Genomic DNA, 20,408 nt, shown 5'->3' with positions numbered 1-20,408 from the left:
ACAGCAGGGTTGATTATAAATATTTTCTTATATTTGCTTCAAGTTCTTTTCATAAATGCAATATATTTTTGAAAACCAGCTCAGTGAGGTATTGCAGCTAAGGGGCAGCTTCCCTTACTCCCCACTCCTTGCCATTCTCCTCTCCCTCTCAGAGGCACTCTCTCTGCATTGCGGGTTTTCCTTTCAGTTCATTTAACATATGTGTATATATCTGTGAGTAGAGCGTGATTTTATGTTTGTATTTTAAAGTCGCATAAACAGTGCCACTTTATATGTCAATACCTAGAAAATGGTGCTTTATAATTTTACATTGTTCTCCAGAAGAGACTTTCCATTTCCTCACCTCTTTATACTAATACTGTTAGAATTTAAATTTTTGGTCAAGTTGATGGATTTGTTCGTTGTGTTTCTGATTTATTGATTACTGAGATTGGGTCTCATTATTTTTTAAAACGAACTTTTACTCCTTTAAACTAATGATGGCTGGATATGTGATTTTGCTTAGCATTTCTGCGCTTGTCCTTGTTTGCAGGGGGCAAGACAGGAGCCTGCAGCATGATGCTGTGTCTGGAGGGTGCACTGTTTCTAGCCTTCCACTAGCCCAGAGCGGCACCAACAGTTCTTTTTCAGTCTTCTGTGCTGGCTCCTCCTCGCCTCCTCAGCCTCTCTCGTAGGCTCCAGGGCTGTGGCCTCTGATCTCTTCTGTTCCTGTCTGTGCTCACTTTTGTAGGTAGTCTCATCTGGTCTCCTGACTTCAGATATTGTCTCTGTGCTGATGATGCCCCAGTTCATTCCAGATGTGGGTATCCTTCGGACTTAACCCCCACCAGTCTCTGCTGGGGTGTCTAATGAGTATCTCAGGTCTGATGTGTTCCAGACCCCTGCTTTACCACTTACCTCTTAAGAAGCACACATCCCCGTAGTTTTCTGTCATCCCTTCCAGCTGCTTGGCCAGAAATCTTGAGGTCATCCTTGATGCCCATCTTTTTCACATGTTGCTTTTAATCTACCAGTAAAACCTTTTGGCTCTTCACTTCAAAATGTCAGAATCCATCCACTTTTAATCACCTCCACCACCCGACCCCAGCCACATCCTCTCTCCTAAATTGTTCTGGAATAGCTCCTGATTGGTCTCTGTGGTTCTACCCTGTTTCTTTACAGACCGTCTTTAACATAGCAGCCAAAGTGGTCTTATTAACAATTGTGTCATTCCTTTGCTTAAAAGCGCCAGTGGTTTCCTGGCTCATTCGGAGCACTGCTCGGCCACCCACCAGGAGTTCTGTCTTCCTCCTTGCCATCTCCCTGAGGCTCGGCTCCCCATCCTTCCTCCCTCGCATGCTCAGCTACAGCCATACCGGTCCCCTGCCTCTCTCTCGAACACCCCCAGCAGGCCCCTGTCTCAGGGACTTTGCGTTCCCAGGCATCCTTAACAGGAAACTCTGTTAAGAATGGCCTCGACCAGATGCTGTGAGACTTACGCCCCCCTACCTTCAGCTCCCTAGCAGATGTCCCTTATCAGCGGGGCCTTCCTGAATATAAATACGTATAAATATAAATATATACAAAAACAAAAGGCATCTCACTCTCTTTACTGCCATAATCACTTATGCCCTCTCTCCTGTTTTCTTTTTCCTCGTATGTAGCACTTACCACCACCGGATACGTGTGTGTGTATTTATTATCTATTTCTTCCAATCAGAAAATGAGTGACATAAGGACAAGGGTGATGTTCTGCTCCCTGCTGTATCTCCAGCTCCTTGGGATTATGCCTGACAAATAGGAGGCAATAAACAGCTGTTGACTGAATGACCAGAAAAAAATTCTTTATAATCTTCTAGGAAATAATTCAATATTACTAAGTTTAGAATTAGATATAGTCGTTTTCCATTAAATTCCTTCACTAAAATCGAATGATAGCAGTGCTGCTTGATACCTTTACTTGTACATAGTGCTTGTATTATATGGCCAAGATCAGTCAGTACAGGAATTGTTAAAGTGATAATGGCATTTGTTTGTTAATTTGTTATTTTTTGGCTGTTGGATCAGATGACTAGAACTCCCCTGAGTTATCTGAAGTTAATTCAAGTTCTCTGACTAGTCCATGTTCTCACCCTCAGTGATGATCTTTCCAGGTTGATAAAGAGCTGTTCTGTTTTTTAATAGTTCCAGAGGAGAAGAGTTTATTCTCCTTTTGATTGATTTTTTTTTTTAATGTATCACTTCGGTGCCTATTCGGTGTGTGCAGTTACTATCCTCCAGGAGCTCCTGGCCAATGGCTGTGATGTAGCATGAGCCCAAATTTGGCAAGGTTCGCTTCCCAAGCCTGTGATGGGAAAGATCAGCGATGGCCAAGTTTGATCCCAGAAGAAAGGGAAATAATTTATTTATCCCTATGCTGCTTCATTTGGAGGACTGTTGGTGAGGTGGGAACGGAAGGGCAAGCATTCTAGACCAGGGAGTTGCATGGGCAGAGACACACAGGTTGGGGAAGAGGAACAGGTTATAAAAGTGTGAATGGGACAGAAAAACAGAGAGTTCCACAGGGCCCAACACTGGGAAGCGGGCTGGGGGACAGGTAACAGATGCTATGCAGGACAGTTTCAGCATAAGAACTGCCATTTTGGGTTTAAACTCTACTCACTGGGTCTAGATACAATCAGCACCCCTCTCATGCCAGTTTATACCCATTTCTTCATGTTTCTGACACTTGAAAACTATTATTTTTTAAATAGTCAATGACACATACAGTGTTTCTTTGATTACGAAAGTCTGAACTAAAATTGTTTAAACCCGTTGTCTCTTTAGGGACCACATATATCTGACTTTAATTCTGGACTGTGTTCTCAAATGTTCTTGAGACAAGATAAAAGATAACAGGGCTTTTAATCTGTGACCCTTGAATTTTCCTTATTGAGGTTTGTTGTTTGTTCGTTTTTTGCTGTTGCTGCTGTTTTATTTTGTAGTGGGAATTTAGACAGTAATGACAAAAAGAAGCATTTTCATTAAATGGATGATCCCAGTCAGCAGCAACAATATTAAATATTTCCACAGAGAAAAGCCTTTTTTCTGGATGGATGAGTGGTTTACAAAAGAAGTACCTTAGGAGTTCAGCCTCTCCCATTCTCCAGCAGATGGAGTTTAACAGTTTAGACAGGAAGTCTGAAATAATTTTCCCTTGTGGTATCCTGTTTGTATGTCTGTGTGTACATGTATAATGGCTGATTTGGAAATATTGCTGTCTGTGCATTAAACTAGGAAGCATTATTTCCCCTGGAATGAGTTTCTGCTCTGGGCCTGGACCACTGTGGTATAGAACTTTTGCCACAGAATAGGCCTTGACTTGTCCTGCTTTAACGTTTCTGTATATGTTTTCAAACCTTGCCCCAATCAGCTCTATAAAGATGTTATAAAGGAGCGATGTGTTAAGAAAGCGTTTCATCATGCTAACAGTTTTATTCTCCAAGGACAAATGTAGATGATTACTGTATTAGACATATAGGAGGAGTAGAAGGAATGGCTGGCTTAAAACATGATGAGGGAGAATACATGTTTCTGGTACTACAGTTTTAAGTTTTGAAGTGGACAGCCCAGCAGAACAAAGCTAGGGAGGCCTAGAGGCTGGTCTCTGTCGAGTCAGTTCACATGCCTGGTTCTCCCCCGCATCCTCTTCACACCCCACATCTCTACCTCCCCCATCACAGAGAACACCTGCCCCTCTTAGGAATCAGGCTCCTGGCAGCAGCTCCTTTTGAGAAGTGAGCCACTCTGTAGGAGCCTCTGCCATTCTTGAGAGTCTGGCCTGACAGTGTATTCTCCACTGTCTTAGCCCAGTAAATGAAGATAAGTAAGAACATCGCATCGTGTAATGTGGGATATTTTAACACATAAACATGCTCTCTTTTCCTTTTAATGGTGAACAACCTTTTATGGGATCATGGGGTCTTGATATCATCTCTCGTCTTCTTAATCTAACATAATTCGAATACTAATCCTGCTATACAAATATACTGCTAGAAACCACACTGGGATTTCATTTGCTGTGTGTCAACAGTCAAAATTCAGGAAAATGCTCTAGTTTTGTCAGCAGTAAGGTGCCACAGCAGTTATCGAAGTCATCCTCTTACTTTTATTTCAAACAGTGATTTTAGTGGCTTTTCAGACACCTTCCATTACGCCTTCACACCTACAGTTATCGAGGGCTCTCTGTTCTAGCTGTATGAGAACTGAAAATCCAGAATAATCCTGGAAACTCGTTTATTCCCTAGATTCTCCCAAACACAGTTGAAGTTTGTTGTTTCATCATGTTAACAGATTATAGATGACTATTAGATAATACAGTGCTTAAAGAAAAATGGCCTACATCAGGAGCCACGTGTCTTTTCAGAAACCAGTACGATGAAACAAATCTTGATCGATATGAAAACTGTCTTCTCTGTTTTGGTAGCCACTCCCTATTTCCTAACAACAGGGTGGGAGTGACATCAGTAGTGGAGTCCTGCTGCGCGTGAAGAAGGAATATTAGACTCGTCCTGCTTTTCTGAAAGTGATGTGAGTCTTGATGATCTGGGTAAGCCTTTTTTTTTAAAAAAGGACAAAATTTGGGAGAAAAAGAAAAGTCTCAACACCTGCCAATGTCTGCAGAACAGCACCCAGAAACCTAAGGACTGTGTTTTTAGATTTGTAGGACACCTTTGGGGGCTTAGTCATTTAATTGATCTTTTCTGTAACGTAAAGATAATCATCACCAGGAAATGTCTCTGAGCTTTCATTCATTGAACAAAATGTACTAAAAACCCGCAGGCAGTCAGGCAGTGTTACTACAGAGCACCCCAGTATAGTATTTATTTTTTAACATCATCACCACTTTGTAATACTTCGGTCAGCTCAGAGCGTTCTGGAAAAAACACAGGCCTTGTGGTATGTTTATGATGAGTTACTCTCTTACATGTACATCTTTTGGTTTTTCACTAAAGGTTTTCTCCAGATTTATTTCTAGTTAACATCCGTGTTTTCCAGGCCTTATCTTCAATCTTTTCTTTTAGGGATCCTAGACCTGTTCTCTACTCTGCCAACCATGCCATACTCAGATGATCATTCACCATCATATTGTGGCTGGTCCCTGGTTGATAAAGAGTGTTCATTAAAGGGTGATGTGAAAATGACGTGATGAAAGGCCACAGGCCCCTTCTGAATTCTTTACCACCCTGAGCAACAGCAGGCTGTGTGGCTGGGCTACCTGTCTTATCTTTTAGCAGATGGAATTCTTGTTCTGATTCTCAATGGAATAAATTAAGGGGTGTTGGGACATGTTTATTTTTAATTAAGCAAGAGGAATTATAAATTTTTATAAGCCAGCCATTAAAATGTGGACACTTGGCATTTAAAAGAAGTTTCTATTTAGTTTAAAACTAGCAACCTAAGCTGCAGTGATAAGAAATGCTCATGGGAAGCCTAATCCCTCAACCCTGCTGCATGTTTTCCTGTTTTCTTGCCATAAAACATGATATAGCCTCAGGAATTTTGTTCTTGTGTTCATGGGGTATTAGTGACTACATTATAGTTTTCACCTTTTGTGTCAAAAATCATGCCGCCAGCAATTTGCTTTTCATCCTTTGATCCAAAGAATGTTTTCGTCAACAAATGCTGGACTTCAATGCAAGGAATGTTAATGTGTACCCTCAGCTGCCAGCCAGGAGGACCGTTTAACATGACGAACGGCAGTGAGAAACATCTTTGTTGGACTTTAATTACTTACAGTAAAGATGATGTTTCATCACAAGGTTTTAAAACCTGTATCACATTTACTCTTAAAAATAATTTAAGTGAATTTTTAAAAAATTACTACCAAAGCTTTTTTTTCCCCAGATGAAACCTGTAGAATATATTATCATCAGGATTTTTATAGAACACATTTATTACTCTTTTTAAGAAACACTTCCATGTGTAGAATATGAAACCGTGTTAGGCCTTAGGGTTGTTACTTAAAGCAATGCTAATACTATTTGAACGACACACACATGACAGTCTTTTGGTGTACTTCCTAAAGTTAACAAACATTAAACTCTGGCCCATTATGTTCTGAATGATGTTTTCATCTTCAAAATATATATATTATTATATTCACATGCTTTAAAATTTTTTCCCTAGGTTTCCATTGTTTATCTGGCTTTCAGAGTAATATTTCTAAACATATGTGAAAAACAGAAGCAGGCAAACTTTTAGCAACAATAGAAGGCTGCTACTGAGTGTGGGTGGACTGGGGATTGGTACCCTCGGGAGCCCCTTCTCTCAGGGAGCTCCTCCTGCTGCTTTTGCGACTCTGGCTCTTCCAGCAGGTGTCACTGTCTGGCAGCAGTGGCAGGCAGGTTGTGGTTCACCTGACTGATCTTCAGACGGTACCTTTTAAAAATCTATCTTTAGGGAAGTTGTTTGGTATAACAACAGCTCATAATTTTATCAAAAACTTTACTTTGAACAAAAATGTTCCTACATTATGTGCCTGCTTTTTCCCTCATGAATTGAAATTCACAGGAAATAAAGGAATTAGTCTTGTGCTGATATAAAATTTTATTGAGTATTGAAAACATTTGTTTATAACGAGAGGGGAATGTGTCTGGGAGGACATATTTAAATGGAACTTTTAGAACCATTTATTTATGAATTTGCTAAGCAAATATAGTTTCCTTAGGTCTGTTTTGGAGTTATCTGATGGCTGCAAGGGGGTAAGCCACAGTGCTTACCCTCTTGAAGTATGAGTCTGTATTATACACTATACACACCAAGAAAGTAACAATTGTAATAGAAAGGGAGAAAGTCAGTATCTGTTACAGGCGTAGTGATAGGGCTCCTAAATTCGCAGAAACCTGTTTTACAATCCCGGCTTTGATGCATTCCAATCAGAAACAGTGCAAGCTTCTTAGCTTGCTTGTGGAAGATGGGTGTAATATCCACTCTGTCATGGGGTGGTGGTTAGGTTTAAACGTGGAAGGTAATGTGGCATAGATGTTGGCAAACTTTTTATGTCAAGGGCTGGATAGTAAATATTTTAGGCTTTGCAAGCCATGTGTTCTCTGTCATGACTACTAAACTTTGTGATTGTAGCACAAAAGCAGCCATAGACAGTATGGAAACAAATGAGCCTGGCTGTGTTTCAGTTAAACTTTATTCGCAAGAACCGGTGGAGAGTCACATGCAGCCGGTGACCATAGTTTGCCAGTCCCTGATATACAGTTACTCAACCTACTGTCATAGTCATTATATTAAGTAACATGCAGTAGCAAAGTAAGCAGTGTCACAGAGTCAAATATGACAAGCTTTCCGAGTCCAGAACATGTCCTTGTTCTTGTCTTCGCTAGCTTGTTGATCATAGGCAAGGCACTTTTCCTTGCTGGGTCTTACATCAGTATGACTTCTGATTCAGCAGCAGTGTCTTCTTTGGCGGGCAGGAGCAGTGTTAAGGGGGACAGGGAATTACATAAAAGACTTTTATTCGTATGAATCCAAACAGAGAGCAGAGTTGTCTGGGCTTTGTTTTGGTGCCATGAATATTTAAAAGGATACCATTGACTTCTGTTCATTTATGCTACCCATTTTATCTTTTCTCTATTACCCCAGAATATCAATCCTGCTTAACAGATATGTAATGCTTCAAAATTCATTTGTAGGTTTGTAAACTTTGATGGTGGTCTCTTCTAGCAGAGATTTCAGATACTATGTATTCAGAGACAGAAAACAACATTCTGTGCTTATCTCAGTGAAGGAAACCAGGAAAGGAATCTCAGCCCCTCCCACATCCTCTGCAAGCTATAGGCATGTGACTTGTCCAGGAGGGGAGAAAGGTCCAGAGAAGCCACCCTGCGTGTCTTCCTACCCATACTACGAATCCTGACCTGAAATTGGATATAATCAAGGCAAAAACAGATTAAAATGGAGCCAGTTTTACACTCCCCATTAAAAATACATGGTGTTCATTTTAAATTATTAATATTGTACATATACTAAAGAAGAAATCAGCATGTTTCTTAAATATATAAATAAAAATTTAAAATTCTTATAACTGATTCTTAAATTTTATATAATGTAGTGTATTTGAAATTCTAAAAGTTCCATTATTTACATTCTCTTTGGGGACTGCATTCTATATATTCTCTTATTTGTAATCAAATAATTATATGATGCTTTAAATATCTGTACCTACAAACGTTGAATTCATGCATATTTACAAGCTAGCTTATTGCTGTAATTCATTGTTGACCTTTCTGATAATTCTGTGGTTAGATTTTTAAAATAAGATTGAGTGTGGAATGTCTAGGTGTAGACTAACATGAGTTTGAATCTCAGCTCTGACATTTACGAGTTGTGGGCTCAACACTTTAAAAGTAATTAACTGCATTTTTCATCTTTAAATCATTCAGTGAGAAAAAGTCAGCTCCTTAATTGGTCCTCATTTTAATTGTGATCAAATAGTATTAGTCTGCACAGAGTGGTGCTAACTTAGGATCCAGGCTATGGATGGCTGCCCCCGTAACAGAGCCATTGAATCATCATATGTACAATAGAATAAGAAATGCAAAATGTATATATAGACACAAGATAAGAGCACTTTCAGGTAGTAAGAATTTAAAATGTGTATCTAGGTTAGAGTGAATTTAGGTGAAATTTTCTGTGCTTTCAAATTAACCAATAGAAGTGTTGAAATTGATTTCAGGAATTGATAGTGCCCTATTAAACAACAAGAAGACAGAAGGTACTTGTGAGGAGTCTTGATTTGACTATGAGGCTAATGGGGCGGGGGGTGTTTGTTGTGCAAGCTTATCTGAGAGAATACTGATATCAGTAGAGTAAAAGAGCCTAGGGCATTGGCAGATATTTTTTTAAATTCTGCTTTGTAAAGGATAATTTTAGTCTTAAAGAAAAGTTGCAAAACTAGCATAGAGAGTCCCCTGTCCATTCTTTGCCTCCCCTCGTCTGCGTCCGCCTCTTACATAACCGCAGGATGTTCGTCAACACTAAGAAATTAACCTTGGTTCAGTATTACTAACTGAACTCCTGCAGATTTCACCAGTTTTCCCACTACATACATTTTCTGTCCCAGATTTCACATCAAGAATATTGAGGCCTGGCATGGTGGCCTGTTATCCCAGCACTTTGGGAGGCCAAGGTGGGTAGATCACAAGTCCAGGAGTTCAAGACCAGCCTGACCAATATGGTGAAACCCCGACTCTACTAGAAATACAAAAATTAGCTGGGTGTGGTGGCGAGCACCTGTAGTCCCAGCTGTTCAGGAGACTAAGGCAGGAGAGTCGGAGAGTCGCTTGAACCTGGGATCACGCCACTGCACTCCAGTCTGGGCAACAGCGAGGTTGCCAAGGTTACCTCAGACAGGACCTTACTTTCCATGCCCTTAGCGTGGCTGTGCAATTCATCCAGCTGCAGTCAGAGGCATCTGTCTCAGCTTGCATTCCTCCTAGGTATGCCCCACATCCTAGTTGATTCTTTTTTTATTTACTTCCGGTAAAATTTATTTACTTACACGTTCTAAGGTGTATAGTACGTGGTTTTTGACAAATGTATAGAATTGTATGTTCATCACATGGACACAGGGAGGAGAACATCATATATTGGGAGGTAGGGGGCAAGGGGAGGGAGAGCATTAGGACAAATACCTAATGCATGCAGGGCTTAAAACCTAGATGATGGGTTGATGGGTGCAGCAAACCACCATGGCACTTGTATAACTGTGCAACAAACCTGCATGTTCTGCACATGTATCCGAGAACGTTAATAAATATAAGAAGTAAGAATCATACATTCATCCCCCCTTTCTTTTCTGATATTGTTAATTTGTCTTGTCTCTTCCGCTCTGGACTAATGTTACCAGAGAATTTTTCTAACAACCCAGCTGTCTGTTTCATTGCCTTTCTCTTTTTTTTTTTTTTCAATTTTATCTTTTCTGTTCTCATTTTTATTATTTTCTTCTCTCTCCTTGCTTCAAGTTTAGTTTTATCTTCTTTTTCTGATTTCTAAAACTGAAAATTTAGGTTTATCTGAGACTCTTCTAATGAAAGTGTTGAATATAATAAATTTCCCACTGACGACTGCATTAGTTATATCCCACAAAGTTTGACTGTTATATTTTAATTTTCATCAAGTTGAAAATATTTTGAAATTTTTGAGACTGAAAATTAACCCAATGAATATTTAGAGACATGTTCTTTTTTTTTCCTTCTACTAATAAGTTTAGGGGTACATGTGTAGGCAGGATTACAGGTTTGTTACATGGGTAAACGTGCTATGGTGATTTGCTACACAGATCAACCCATCAGCTAGGTGTTAAGCCCAGCGTCCATTTGCTCTTCTTCCTGATGTTCTCCGCCCACACCCCATCACCCCCCAACAGATAGTCCCCAGTGAGATTTGTTCCCCACAGTGTGACGATGTGTTTTCATCTTTCAGCTCCAACTTATAAGTGAAAACATATGGTATTTGGTTTTCTGTTCCTGTGTTAGTTTGCTGAGAATGATGGCTTCCAACTCCAACAAGGGATATGATCTTACTCCTTTTTATGGCTGCAGAGTATTCCATGGTGTACATGCACCACATTTTCTTTATCCAATCTGTCACTGATGGGCATTCAGATTGATTTCATATCTTTTCTATTGTGGATGAATATATGCATACATGTATCTTTATAATAGAATGATTTCTGTTCCTTTGGATATATACCCAATAATGGGATTGTCGGGTCAGATGGTATTTCTGCAGAGTTCTAAGTCTTTGAGGAATTGCCACACTGTCTTCCACAGTGGTTGGGCTAATTTACACTCCCACCAACAGTGTCAAAGCATTCCTTTTTCTCTGCAACCTCGCCAGCATCTGTTGTTTTTTAATTTTTAATTAATGATAGCTAATCTGACTTAAGAGATGGTATCTCATTGTGGTTTTGATGTGCATTTCTCTAATGATCAGTGATGTTGAGCTTTTCTTCATGTTTGCTGGCTGCATGTATGTCTTTTGAGAAGTGTCCGTTCATGTCCTTTGTTTGCTTTTTTAATGGGGTTTTTTTCTTAAAAACTTGTTTGAGTTTCCCGTAGACTCTGGACATTCGACCTTTATCAGATGGATAGATTGAAAATTTTCTCCCATTCTGTAGGTTGTGTGTTCACTCTGCTGATCGTTTTTTTGGTGTGCAGAAACTCTGTAGTTTAATTAGATCCCATTTGTCAATTTTTGCTTTTGTTGCAATTGCTTTTGGTGTTTTTATCATAAAATCTTTGTCTGTACCTATATCCTGAATGATATTGCCTAGATTTTCTTCTAAGGTTTTCATAGTTTTAGGTTTTACATTTAAGTCTTTTTCCATCTTGAGTTAATTTTTTTTTTTTTTTTTTTTTTTGAGACAGAATTTCACTCTTGTTACCCAGGCTGGAGTGCAATGGCGCGATCTCGGCTCACCGCAGCCTCCCCCTTCTGGGTTCAGGCAATTCTCCTGCCTCAGCCTTCTGAGTAGCTGGAATTACAGGCACGCGCCACCATGCCCAGCTAAGTTTTTGTATTTTTAGTAGAGATGGGGTTTCACCATGCTGACCAGGATGTTCTCAATCTCTTGACCTCGTGATCCACCCGCCTCGACCTCCCGAAGTGCTGGGATTACAGGCTTGAGCCACCACACCCGGCCTAATTTTTGTATATGTTGTAAAGAAGGGGTCCAGTTCCAGTTTTCTGTGTATGGCTAGCCAATTCTCCCAGCATCATTTGTTAAACAGGGCCTCTTCCCTGTTGCTTCTTTTTGTCAGATTTGTTGAAGATCAGATGGTTGTTGGTGTGCAGTCTTATTTCTGAGATCTGTGTTCTGTTCCATTGATCTGTGTGTCTCTTCTCATACCAGTATCATGCATGTTCTTTAATTTTGAAATAATTTGACAGTTTTTCAGATATCTTCCAATTAATTAATTTCTGATTTGATTCTGTTTTCATGGAAAAACACATTCTGTATGGTTTCTACTGATTAAAAATAGTTGAGGTTTGTTTTGTAGCTCAAAATGTGGTATATACTGGTGAATGTTCCACATACACTTATATGAAAAGTATGTTCTGCTGTTCATTGCAACATTTCTATAAATGTCTTTTAGGCCTTGGTAGTGTTTTACAAGTCTTTTATGTTCTTGCTGATTTCCTGTTTACGTGTTCTGTCAATTACTGATAGTGGATTATTGAAGTCTTCAACTACGATTATGGATTTATTTATATTTTTCAGTTTCCGCTCTTTATTGTGAAGCTCTGTTTAATTTCATACACACTGAAAATTGTTATATTCATAAGGATAACCTATATCATTAGGTAATGCTCCTGTTTATCCTCCCTTATATTCAAAGTCCACTTTGTCTGATATTAGTATAGTTTCTGCAGCTGTATTTTAATTATTGATTTATGGTATATCTTTCTCTAGACTTTTATTTTCAACCTATTTATGTCTTTATATTCATATTTAAAATGCATTTTTATATACAGTTTATACATGGGACTTGCTTTTTGTTCAATCCTAGTCATTTCCGTCTTTTAATTTATGTATTAGACCATCCCTTTTAATGTTATTATTTGACTAGTTGGAATAAAATGTACCATATTGGCAGCTGTTTTCTGTTTGTTTCATTTTGGGTTTCAGTTTTCTTTTTATGCCTTCTCTAGTATTAAGTGTTTTTTATGATTCTGTTGTATGTCCTCTATTGACTTATTAATACCTTTAAACATTTTTAATTGTCTACCTTCAAATAATATTCCATTGTTTTGCATGGAACCTAAGGACTTTACTGCAGTTTATCCACAGCTCCTCCTTTCCATCCTTTATGCTGCTGTGGTCATACCTTTTTACATTTACATTTACTATGAACGCACAGTACATTGTTACTGTTTTTGTTTTAGACATTCAGGTATCTTTAAGAGCAATTTAAAAATAAGAAAAAAACCTGTATCCTCATTTAGTCTGTTTTCACTGCTCTTCGTTTCTTTGTGTAGATCCAGGCTTCCCATCTGATGTTACGGTCCTTCTGCCAGAGGAACTTCCTTAACATTTATTGTCCACTAGGTCAAGCAGCTGGCCATGAATCCCCTCAGTTTTTGTTTTTCTAAGTCTGTATTTCTCTTTCATCTTTGAAAATTGTTTTCAATGGGCATAGAATTCTGGATTTGACAGTTTCTCTTGATGTTGTTGCTGTATTTTTTATTTGCACCGTTTTCATTTTATTGTTTTTAATTGTTTTAATCTCTCAGCTCAAAGTCCCATCTGTTATTGTCTACGGTTCCCTTTAGAGCCTTCAGCATATTAATCGTAGCTATTTTTAATTCTCGGTCATTTCTAACATTGGTGTCGTATCTGACTGTGGTTCTGATGATTGATTTGTCTCTTTGGAGTATATTCTTTTTTTGCCTTCTTGTATGCCTTGTAGTTTTGGGTTGAAAGCTGTACATCTTGTGTAAGACAGTAGAGACCCATGGAAGTGGTTTGTATGCGTAGAAATGGGCATGCCTCTCCTTCCTACAGGCCTTTAGTATGGGAGTTCCAGTTTATCTGCTTAGGAATGGGCTGGGTATGAGAGATTTATTGTCACAACAGCTATCCTCACTGCAGCAGAGGCTTCACGTTCCTGTAGAGATACCTTGTGTTTTGGGTGGGGGTTGGATCACAAGAATGTCATCCGTTCAGTTCTAGTTTTAGGTCTTCCTTTTGCACTGCGCCTCAGAAAGGGGGTCTCTGCACATTCTTGTTCTCCTGTTTCTTTTCTAGCACTATTTTGTTGCCTGTAATTCTAAACTCCTTAGCTTGGCATTGTGGAGTGAGGAGGAGGATGGGGTGCTGTCTCTGTTCCACTTGAGTTTCAGTCTCATACCTGCACCCTTGTCTTAGGTTTCCGGGCTGTGGCCTTTTCAGTTCTGCTTCCCCTCCCCCAAGTGTTGCAGGGGTTTCTGTGTAATCCTGTGCCTCCCCAAGGAGTCAAGGTGTGTGTGTATGTGTGTGTGTGTGTGTGTGTGTGTTTGTTTTTCCTGTTCCCATTCCCATAGTGAAACATGCAGTGTTTTCATTAGTGTCCTAAGGACAGCCGTGCATGTTGCCTTTCTCACAGGCTAGGTCTTCTGTTTTCCTGGTGGAGAGAGGGGAGATGGATCCTGGTGGAGTTCTTTGCCACTACTGTATGGTTACTGCTTCTCTCCCCCATATCCGGACCACACTTCTTACCACTCCTTCCTGTAAGCACTTGGGTGGTGATCATGACATAGATCCTGTGAGAAAATGTAACCCCCAGAGGTTTCACACAATCTTGGCAACTCACTCTTGACTTTAAGCAGATACTTGAGCAGGACTCTTCTGACCAGTATTCTGTTGTGTCTGCCCTTGATGACACAAACTTGTGTCTCCTTACATATTGGGCTGTTGATTATCTGGGACCTCAGCTTATTGATGGTTTGGGAAAAGCCTTAAATTTAGTTAGGCTGTGTGTGTGTGTGTGTGTGTGTGTGTGTGTGTGTGCGCGCCCGCACGCACGCGCATTTGTGTGTTTAACATAAACAAGTCCCATCCTCATTAGACTTTATAGCAATATCAACCTTGAATGAAATCATCGTTTCTCTCCTGTAACTTGTTCTTCTAGTCATCCAGTTCTCTAGTCTTTTTTTAAATTTTTCTTTCAAAGAAGATGCATCTCTAAAAAAAATACCTAATTTGCTACTGATGTGGCAAATCCAAGTCTAATTGAGGATGACTCGAATTTTAGAATGCCAAACATCAGGCAAGGTAGAGAAGCAGCGGAGACGCAGGAGTCGGCATTTACCCAGAAATCACACATTCTGTCTTTGCATAGGCTCCTAGAGCCATTCAATACATTGTTATTATTTTATTTCATTTCTTATTTTACAGCATAATAGTAGAACCGTAAAAGCAACTTGTGAAATCACATGCTAAAAGAACCTAAATGCATGTTTCATCTTTGAGTTTTTTAATTATAAAAGTAGCACATATTTGTGATAAATTATGTAAAATGTCAAGTTCTTTCATCCTCTAGGAATAATCACCCTCAGATCTTTTGTATGGGTCCTCTGAGACTTTTCCCTAAGAACTTATTTTTGTCATATACAAGGAAAAAGTAGTCAAAAATTAATATCTAGGCCATTTGGGAAAGGAAGCCTATTGCTTGTTGCTCTGTTTATATTTTTTTCTCTCTTCAAAAAATACCTGTAAGTGCAGAATGTTATCACAGCTAAACTGTACATTGTCTTATGTCATCTTTATCATGTCTCAGTGACATTCCTCCCCATAACTAAAGTTTATTAAGCTTTCTGTGGAAAAGAACCTCTAATTTGCAAGGTTTTTGAAAATGTGAAGAGTGTAAAAGTTCCACATGAGCTTATGCGAATTCCTGTATGTATCATCTTGAAGATTCCTTGTTAAACTCAGTCTCACATAGTATTATGAGGCTGATATTCACGACTTTTAGATAATATCCCCCTTTCTGTGAGAAATGGGTGGAATCATATCACAGAAAAAAAATGGCAGGAAATTTTAGCATCTCTCTTAGTAAATTAGAAGGCTTACACATTAGGCAAATATGACGACGTGAAGGACAGTTGAAACAGGCCTGTGTCAACCAAAGGACGAAGCCAATGCACAAAGTCTGATTGAAATAGTTGACTTGAGCCAGAGTAAGGACAGATGACTCAGCCAAACTGCTTGTTACAGGCAGGTTTTTAAAGGCAAAGCAAAACAAAATAAAAACGGGGTAGGAGGGCAGGCGGAGGGGGTTTGGTGTTACCAAGTAGACCATTAGAAAGTTCTGTTGGGGATTCCCATTGATATACAGAAGTAACAGCGATTAGTGACTGCCTACCCGTGGTTAAGTGATAAGAGTGTGGGAATGCCTGTGCTGTGTTACTAGGCGAATTCACAGCTACGTGTGGCAATGGGAAGCAGTTTCAGTGAAGTGGGGAGTAGGATGTGATTGCTGTCTCATCTTAAGGCCTCTCTGGGGCCTAGTAAGTTGAAAGGGCCCGCATTCCTCAGATAAAAGTTCTCTTCTTTCCTCATCTATAATACTATTCAAATCTGAAGAAAATTTATTTTGCTCACAAATACCACAGCCATCAGTGTTTTGTGTTTAATTTGTTCAATAAAAAGAAGATACAAAATAGAGAAAAAGCTCAGGAAAAGAGTTGCGTTTAACTCTATTAATTTTCTATACAGTTCACTTGCGTTTTAAAGATTTTCAAGTGCAATCTTAGAGGCCTTCATGTCCTTGTCTCTTGATTACCTTCCGCCTGCCTCATTCCCCTTCTGAGTCATGTTGTATTCCTCATTCCTGACCTGGCCCTTCCCACAGAGCCGCCCTCCTCTGAATCCTGATGGCCGATTGCCTTACTCTTCCCCAGGGCCTTCTTCTCAGCCAGGGCAGAGGCTTGTTGTGGGCAGGGTCCTTGTCTTTTATAATCCTCACAAAGCTGCCAAGCCAATAAAAAATTTTTAAAAACAGCATTTGTGCACTTGCAAAGCATTCTATTACATACCCTCTTGGTTGTTCTTATTAGATGAAAAACAGAGATTCAGTTATGAGCGGTCTGGATATGATCTTGAAGAATCTGATGGCCCAGACGAGGATGATAATGAAAACGAAGATGATGATGAGGACAGCCAAGCTGAATCAGTCCTGTCAGCTGCGCCCTCGGTTACAGCCAGCCCACAGCACCTCCCATCTAGAAGTAGCCTTCAGGACTCTGTGAGTGCTGATGAGGACAGCAGGATCACCGATTGCTTTTCTGGGGTACATACAGACCCAATGGACGTTCTGCCCAGGGCGTTGCTCACCAAAATGACCGTTCTGAGCACGACACAGTCTGACTACAGTAGGAAGACACTCTCTCCAGGGAAGGCCAGGCAGCGCGCCGCAAGAGATGAAAATGACACGATTCCGTCTGTAGACGCTTCCAGGTCTCCTGAAGCTGCACCCAGGTCCCCGTGTCATCAGATGTCTGTGGACTACCCTGAATCTGAAGAAATCCTGAGAAGTTCTGTAGCAGGAAAAGCTATTGCTGTAACACAGGTAAATGATTGGCAGTTTTCTTTTTAACCTATTAAATATGGGAGCTTAATGGCTTAAGGAAATAATGCACCTAAGTGATTTATTTAGGCCAGATTAGTTTGCGTGGCTTTATTTTTTTTTTCTTGTATTTAAGGGCAGAGGACATTTTCACCCTTTGGAGTCTAGTTGAGTATGCTAAATAGTTAAGGTATTTTATTGTGAATCTGTGAAAGAACCAAAAGGTTCTTAGAAAAATATACCCACTTATTTTTATTGGCTTTTTAAAAAATTTCTGAAATTAAAAAAAAAAAAAAAATGTGACAATGGCCAACACAAGTCCCGCAACTGATGTATCCGCTGGCTCCTTCTGAGCTGTTTTTCCGCTGGTGCTGATATGGTGATAGCTTTTCAGTGAATTATCCAAACATGTTGGACTTTGCCCCCATGGCAAGACAGCTACCAGTTTCTATGGCAAAGTTAATGTGACCTGAAAACACATCAAGAAGTTCACTTTGCTTGAATGATCACATTGCTACAGCAGCGTGGGAGGGCTTTCTGCCCAAGAACTAGCTCAGGGCAGACACAGGCCTCCAGAAAGTCACACTCCTTGTGCTCCTGCTCTACCTCTGGCTGTTTCGTGACAAATGATTAATTCTGGGAGGAATACATTCTTCTCTCCTTGATAGTTCTCTTACCTCTAGTATGTATTGAATATTGCAGTAGGATTTATTTCTAATTGTGGCAGATTTTAGTTTGCTAGGGAAGACTGGAGAAAAAATAAAAGACTATATAAAAGCTTGGATTTCTATAGGCTATCTAGTCCAAATTCATATAGTTTAGTTATATTACACTGATGTTTAAATTACCTTAATACATTAGATTAATATGTAAATTAATGTAGCTCTTTAATATAGATAGATATTATCAAGAAAAAGCTAATATTTAGATAATCTTGTTGGAAGGGAGGATGGGCTGGATTTATTTCATCCGGTTACAGTTCATTTCTTTAATACTGGCTACCTGTGCTGGAAGTGTCTCTATACCAAACCCTTTCAGACACTTGCTAGTGCCTGGAAATCTGGTTTTCAGCAGACATTTCATAAACTTGCGAATGAACAAACATCCGGAGACCTTTTTCTTAAAAACACCTCTTCACAGATACTTCTTGGGTTCGTTTTTTTCCCATTGACTTGACACAGCCAACTAAGATCTCTCAATTTCTAAATAACTCTTAATCTCTAAAATAAGGTGGAGCTGGTAGTGCCAGAAACAGAAAGACTAGCAAAAATAACAGCACAACAATATAGCTGTGTCCACTTCTCAGGGTTATTGTCTGTGTACAACGTGACAAAATCCAGGAAGTTTGCTTGAGACACACAAAAGACCATACAAGATGTATTGCCATTATTTCTACTAGAAAAGAAAAAAAAATAAAAATGTAATAGATTTTTTAGTTGGAAGTTTATTTCTAAAAATCAAAAAATAATTTCATTGCAGCAACCATGATTTTTATCGATGCAAATATACATACTTCTATCTCCTTATGAAGAAGTAGATTTAGTACTAGCATCATAGCTCAGTGATTAGGAAAGACCTGTCATAAAAGAATTGTTCTCTCGTCATTTAGAGCCCATCATCTGTAAGACTTCCTCCTGCTGCCACCGAGCACAGCGCCCAGACAGCAGCGGTGATGCCTTCTGTGGCCTCGCCACATCCTGACCCTCAAGAACAGAAGCAGCAAATAACTCTACAGCCGACTCCAGGCTTGCCTTCTCCCCACACTCATTTGTTTAGCCACCTTCCTTTGCATTCCCAGCAGCAATCAAGGACACCTTATAATATGGTTCCAGTTGGGGGGATCCATGTGGTACCCACTGGCCTCACCTACTCCACGTTTGTGCCCCTTCAGGCTGGACCAGTGCAGCTCACGATCCCTGCTGTCAGTGTCGTCCACAGAACTTTGGGTACTCCCAGGGATACGGTCACAGAAGTGTCTGGCACTACAAACCCCGCTGGAGTGGCTGAATTAAGCAGTGTTGTGCCATGTATTCCTATTGGCCAAATCCGCGTGCCAGGCCTTCAGAACCTGAGTACCCCAGGCTTGCAGTCACTCCCCTCGTTAAGCATGGAAACCGTCAATATTGTAGGCCTAGCTAACACCAATATGCCCCCTCAAGTCCATCCACCGGGACTGGCTCTGAATGCCGTCGGACTGCAGGTTCTGACGGCAAACCCTTCCCCGCAAAGCAGCCCCGCTCCTCAGGCACACATTCCAGGTCTCCAGATCTTGAACATAGCATTGCCCACCTTAATCCCCTCGGTCAGTCAAGTAACCGTTGATGCACAGGGAGCTCCTGAAATGCCAGCTTCTCAAAGCAAAGCGTGCGAGACACAACCCAAGCAGACTTCCGTAGCCGGTGCAAACCAGGTCGGCAGGACCGAGTCTCCTCAGGGGTCACCTCAAGTCCAGCGGGAAAATGCAAAAAAAGTTCTGAATCCACCTGCCCCCGCAGGTGACCAGGCAAGGCTTGATGGCCCGAGTCAAATGGACACAGAGAAGGCTGCCTCGGCAAATCATGTGAAGCCCAAGCCTGAACTCACTTCCGTACAGGGCCAGCCAGCATCCACATCACAACCTCTGCTGAAGGCACATGCTGAAGTTTTTACAAAGACCTCAGGCCAGCAGACTCTCTCTCCGGACAGACAGGTGCCCAGGCCCACAGCACTGCCCCGGAGGCAGCCCACTGTGCATTTCAGCGATGTGAGCAGTGACGATGACGAGGACAGGCTTGTGATAGCAACCTAATGGGTTTTATTTTTTATTGCTTTTTTTTAAGTAACACTTAAAGGTTTCTTTGAAAACCCTCCTTTCCTTAAAGCACATTTTTCTGGCATAAACTCATGACTAATCTTTGTGCAGTCATGAACTTTTGACCAATAATTGTTGTTTTGTGTCAGCTCCAGCCATTTTTGTACATGTTGTATAGACAATCGTGCCTTTTAGGAGCTTTATGTTTAGAAACTGTACAGATTGTTGAATATCTATATACATAAAAATATATATGTACATGAAAACCAGGTAGTTATTTGTGTTTAGTAAGGAAAACCTGTCAAATAAATCAAATGATTAAATTATATGTTCTACTGTTGAATATAAATTTTATGGCTATGGGGCAGAGTTTCTGTGTATAAATTAGTACGTAAACTCCATATTTATTGTATTCATATTAGTCTTTGAAAATGAGTCTGTCCTCCTTGTGTAAGACAGTAACTTTACACTTCAGATTTTCTGTGTTATGAAATGTTCCAGTAAAATATTGTTTACTGCCTTTACCATTGCTTAGT

General features: G+C 40.1%; 1 protein-coding gene across 6 annotated transcripts in view; it reads left to right on the top strand.

Annotated features, from left to right (window-relative positions):
- HIVEP1 (HIVEP zinc finger 1) overlaps positions 1-20,396 on the top strand; it is a 153,523-nt gene extending 133,127 nt beyond the window's left edge. For all 6 annotated transcript variants that reach the window (XM_078368358.1, XM_035294917.3, XM_035294918.3 and 3 more), the window contains 2 exons: positions 16,573-17,084; positions 18,691-20,396. In XM_078368358.1, coding sequence (XP_078224484.1) covers positions 16,573-17,084; positions 18,691-19,869 — 1,691 coding nt within the window. In that variant the 3' untranslated portion in view covers positions 19,870-20,396. The remainder of the gene's footprint in view (positions 1-16,572; positions 17,085-18,690) is intronic.
- Positions 20,397-20,408: the final 12 nt, after the last annotated feature.

The sequence above is a fragment of the Callithrix jacchus genome, chromosome 4, assembly GCF_049354715.1.
Source record: "Callithrix jacchus isolate 240 chromosome 4, calJac240_pri, whole genome shotgun sequence".
NCBI lineage: Eukaryota > Metazoa > Chordata > Mammalia > Primates > Cebidae > Callithrix > Callithrix jacchus.
Note: the sequence above shows the minus strand (reverse complement) of the source record. Positions and strands in the feature narration are given on the sequence as shown.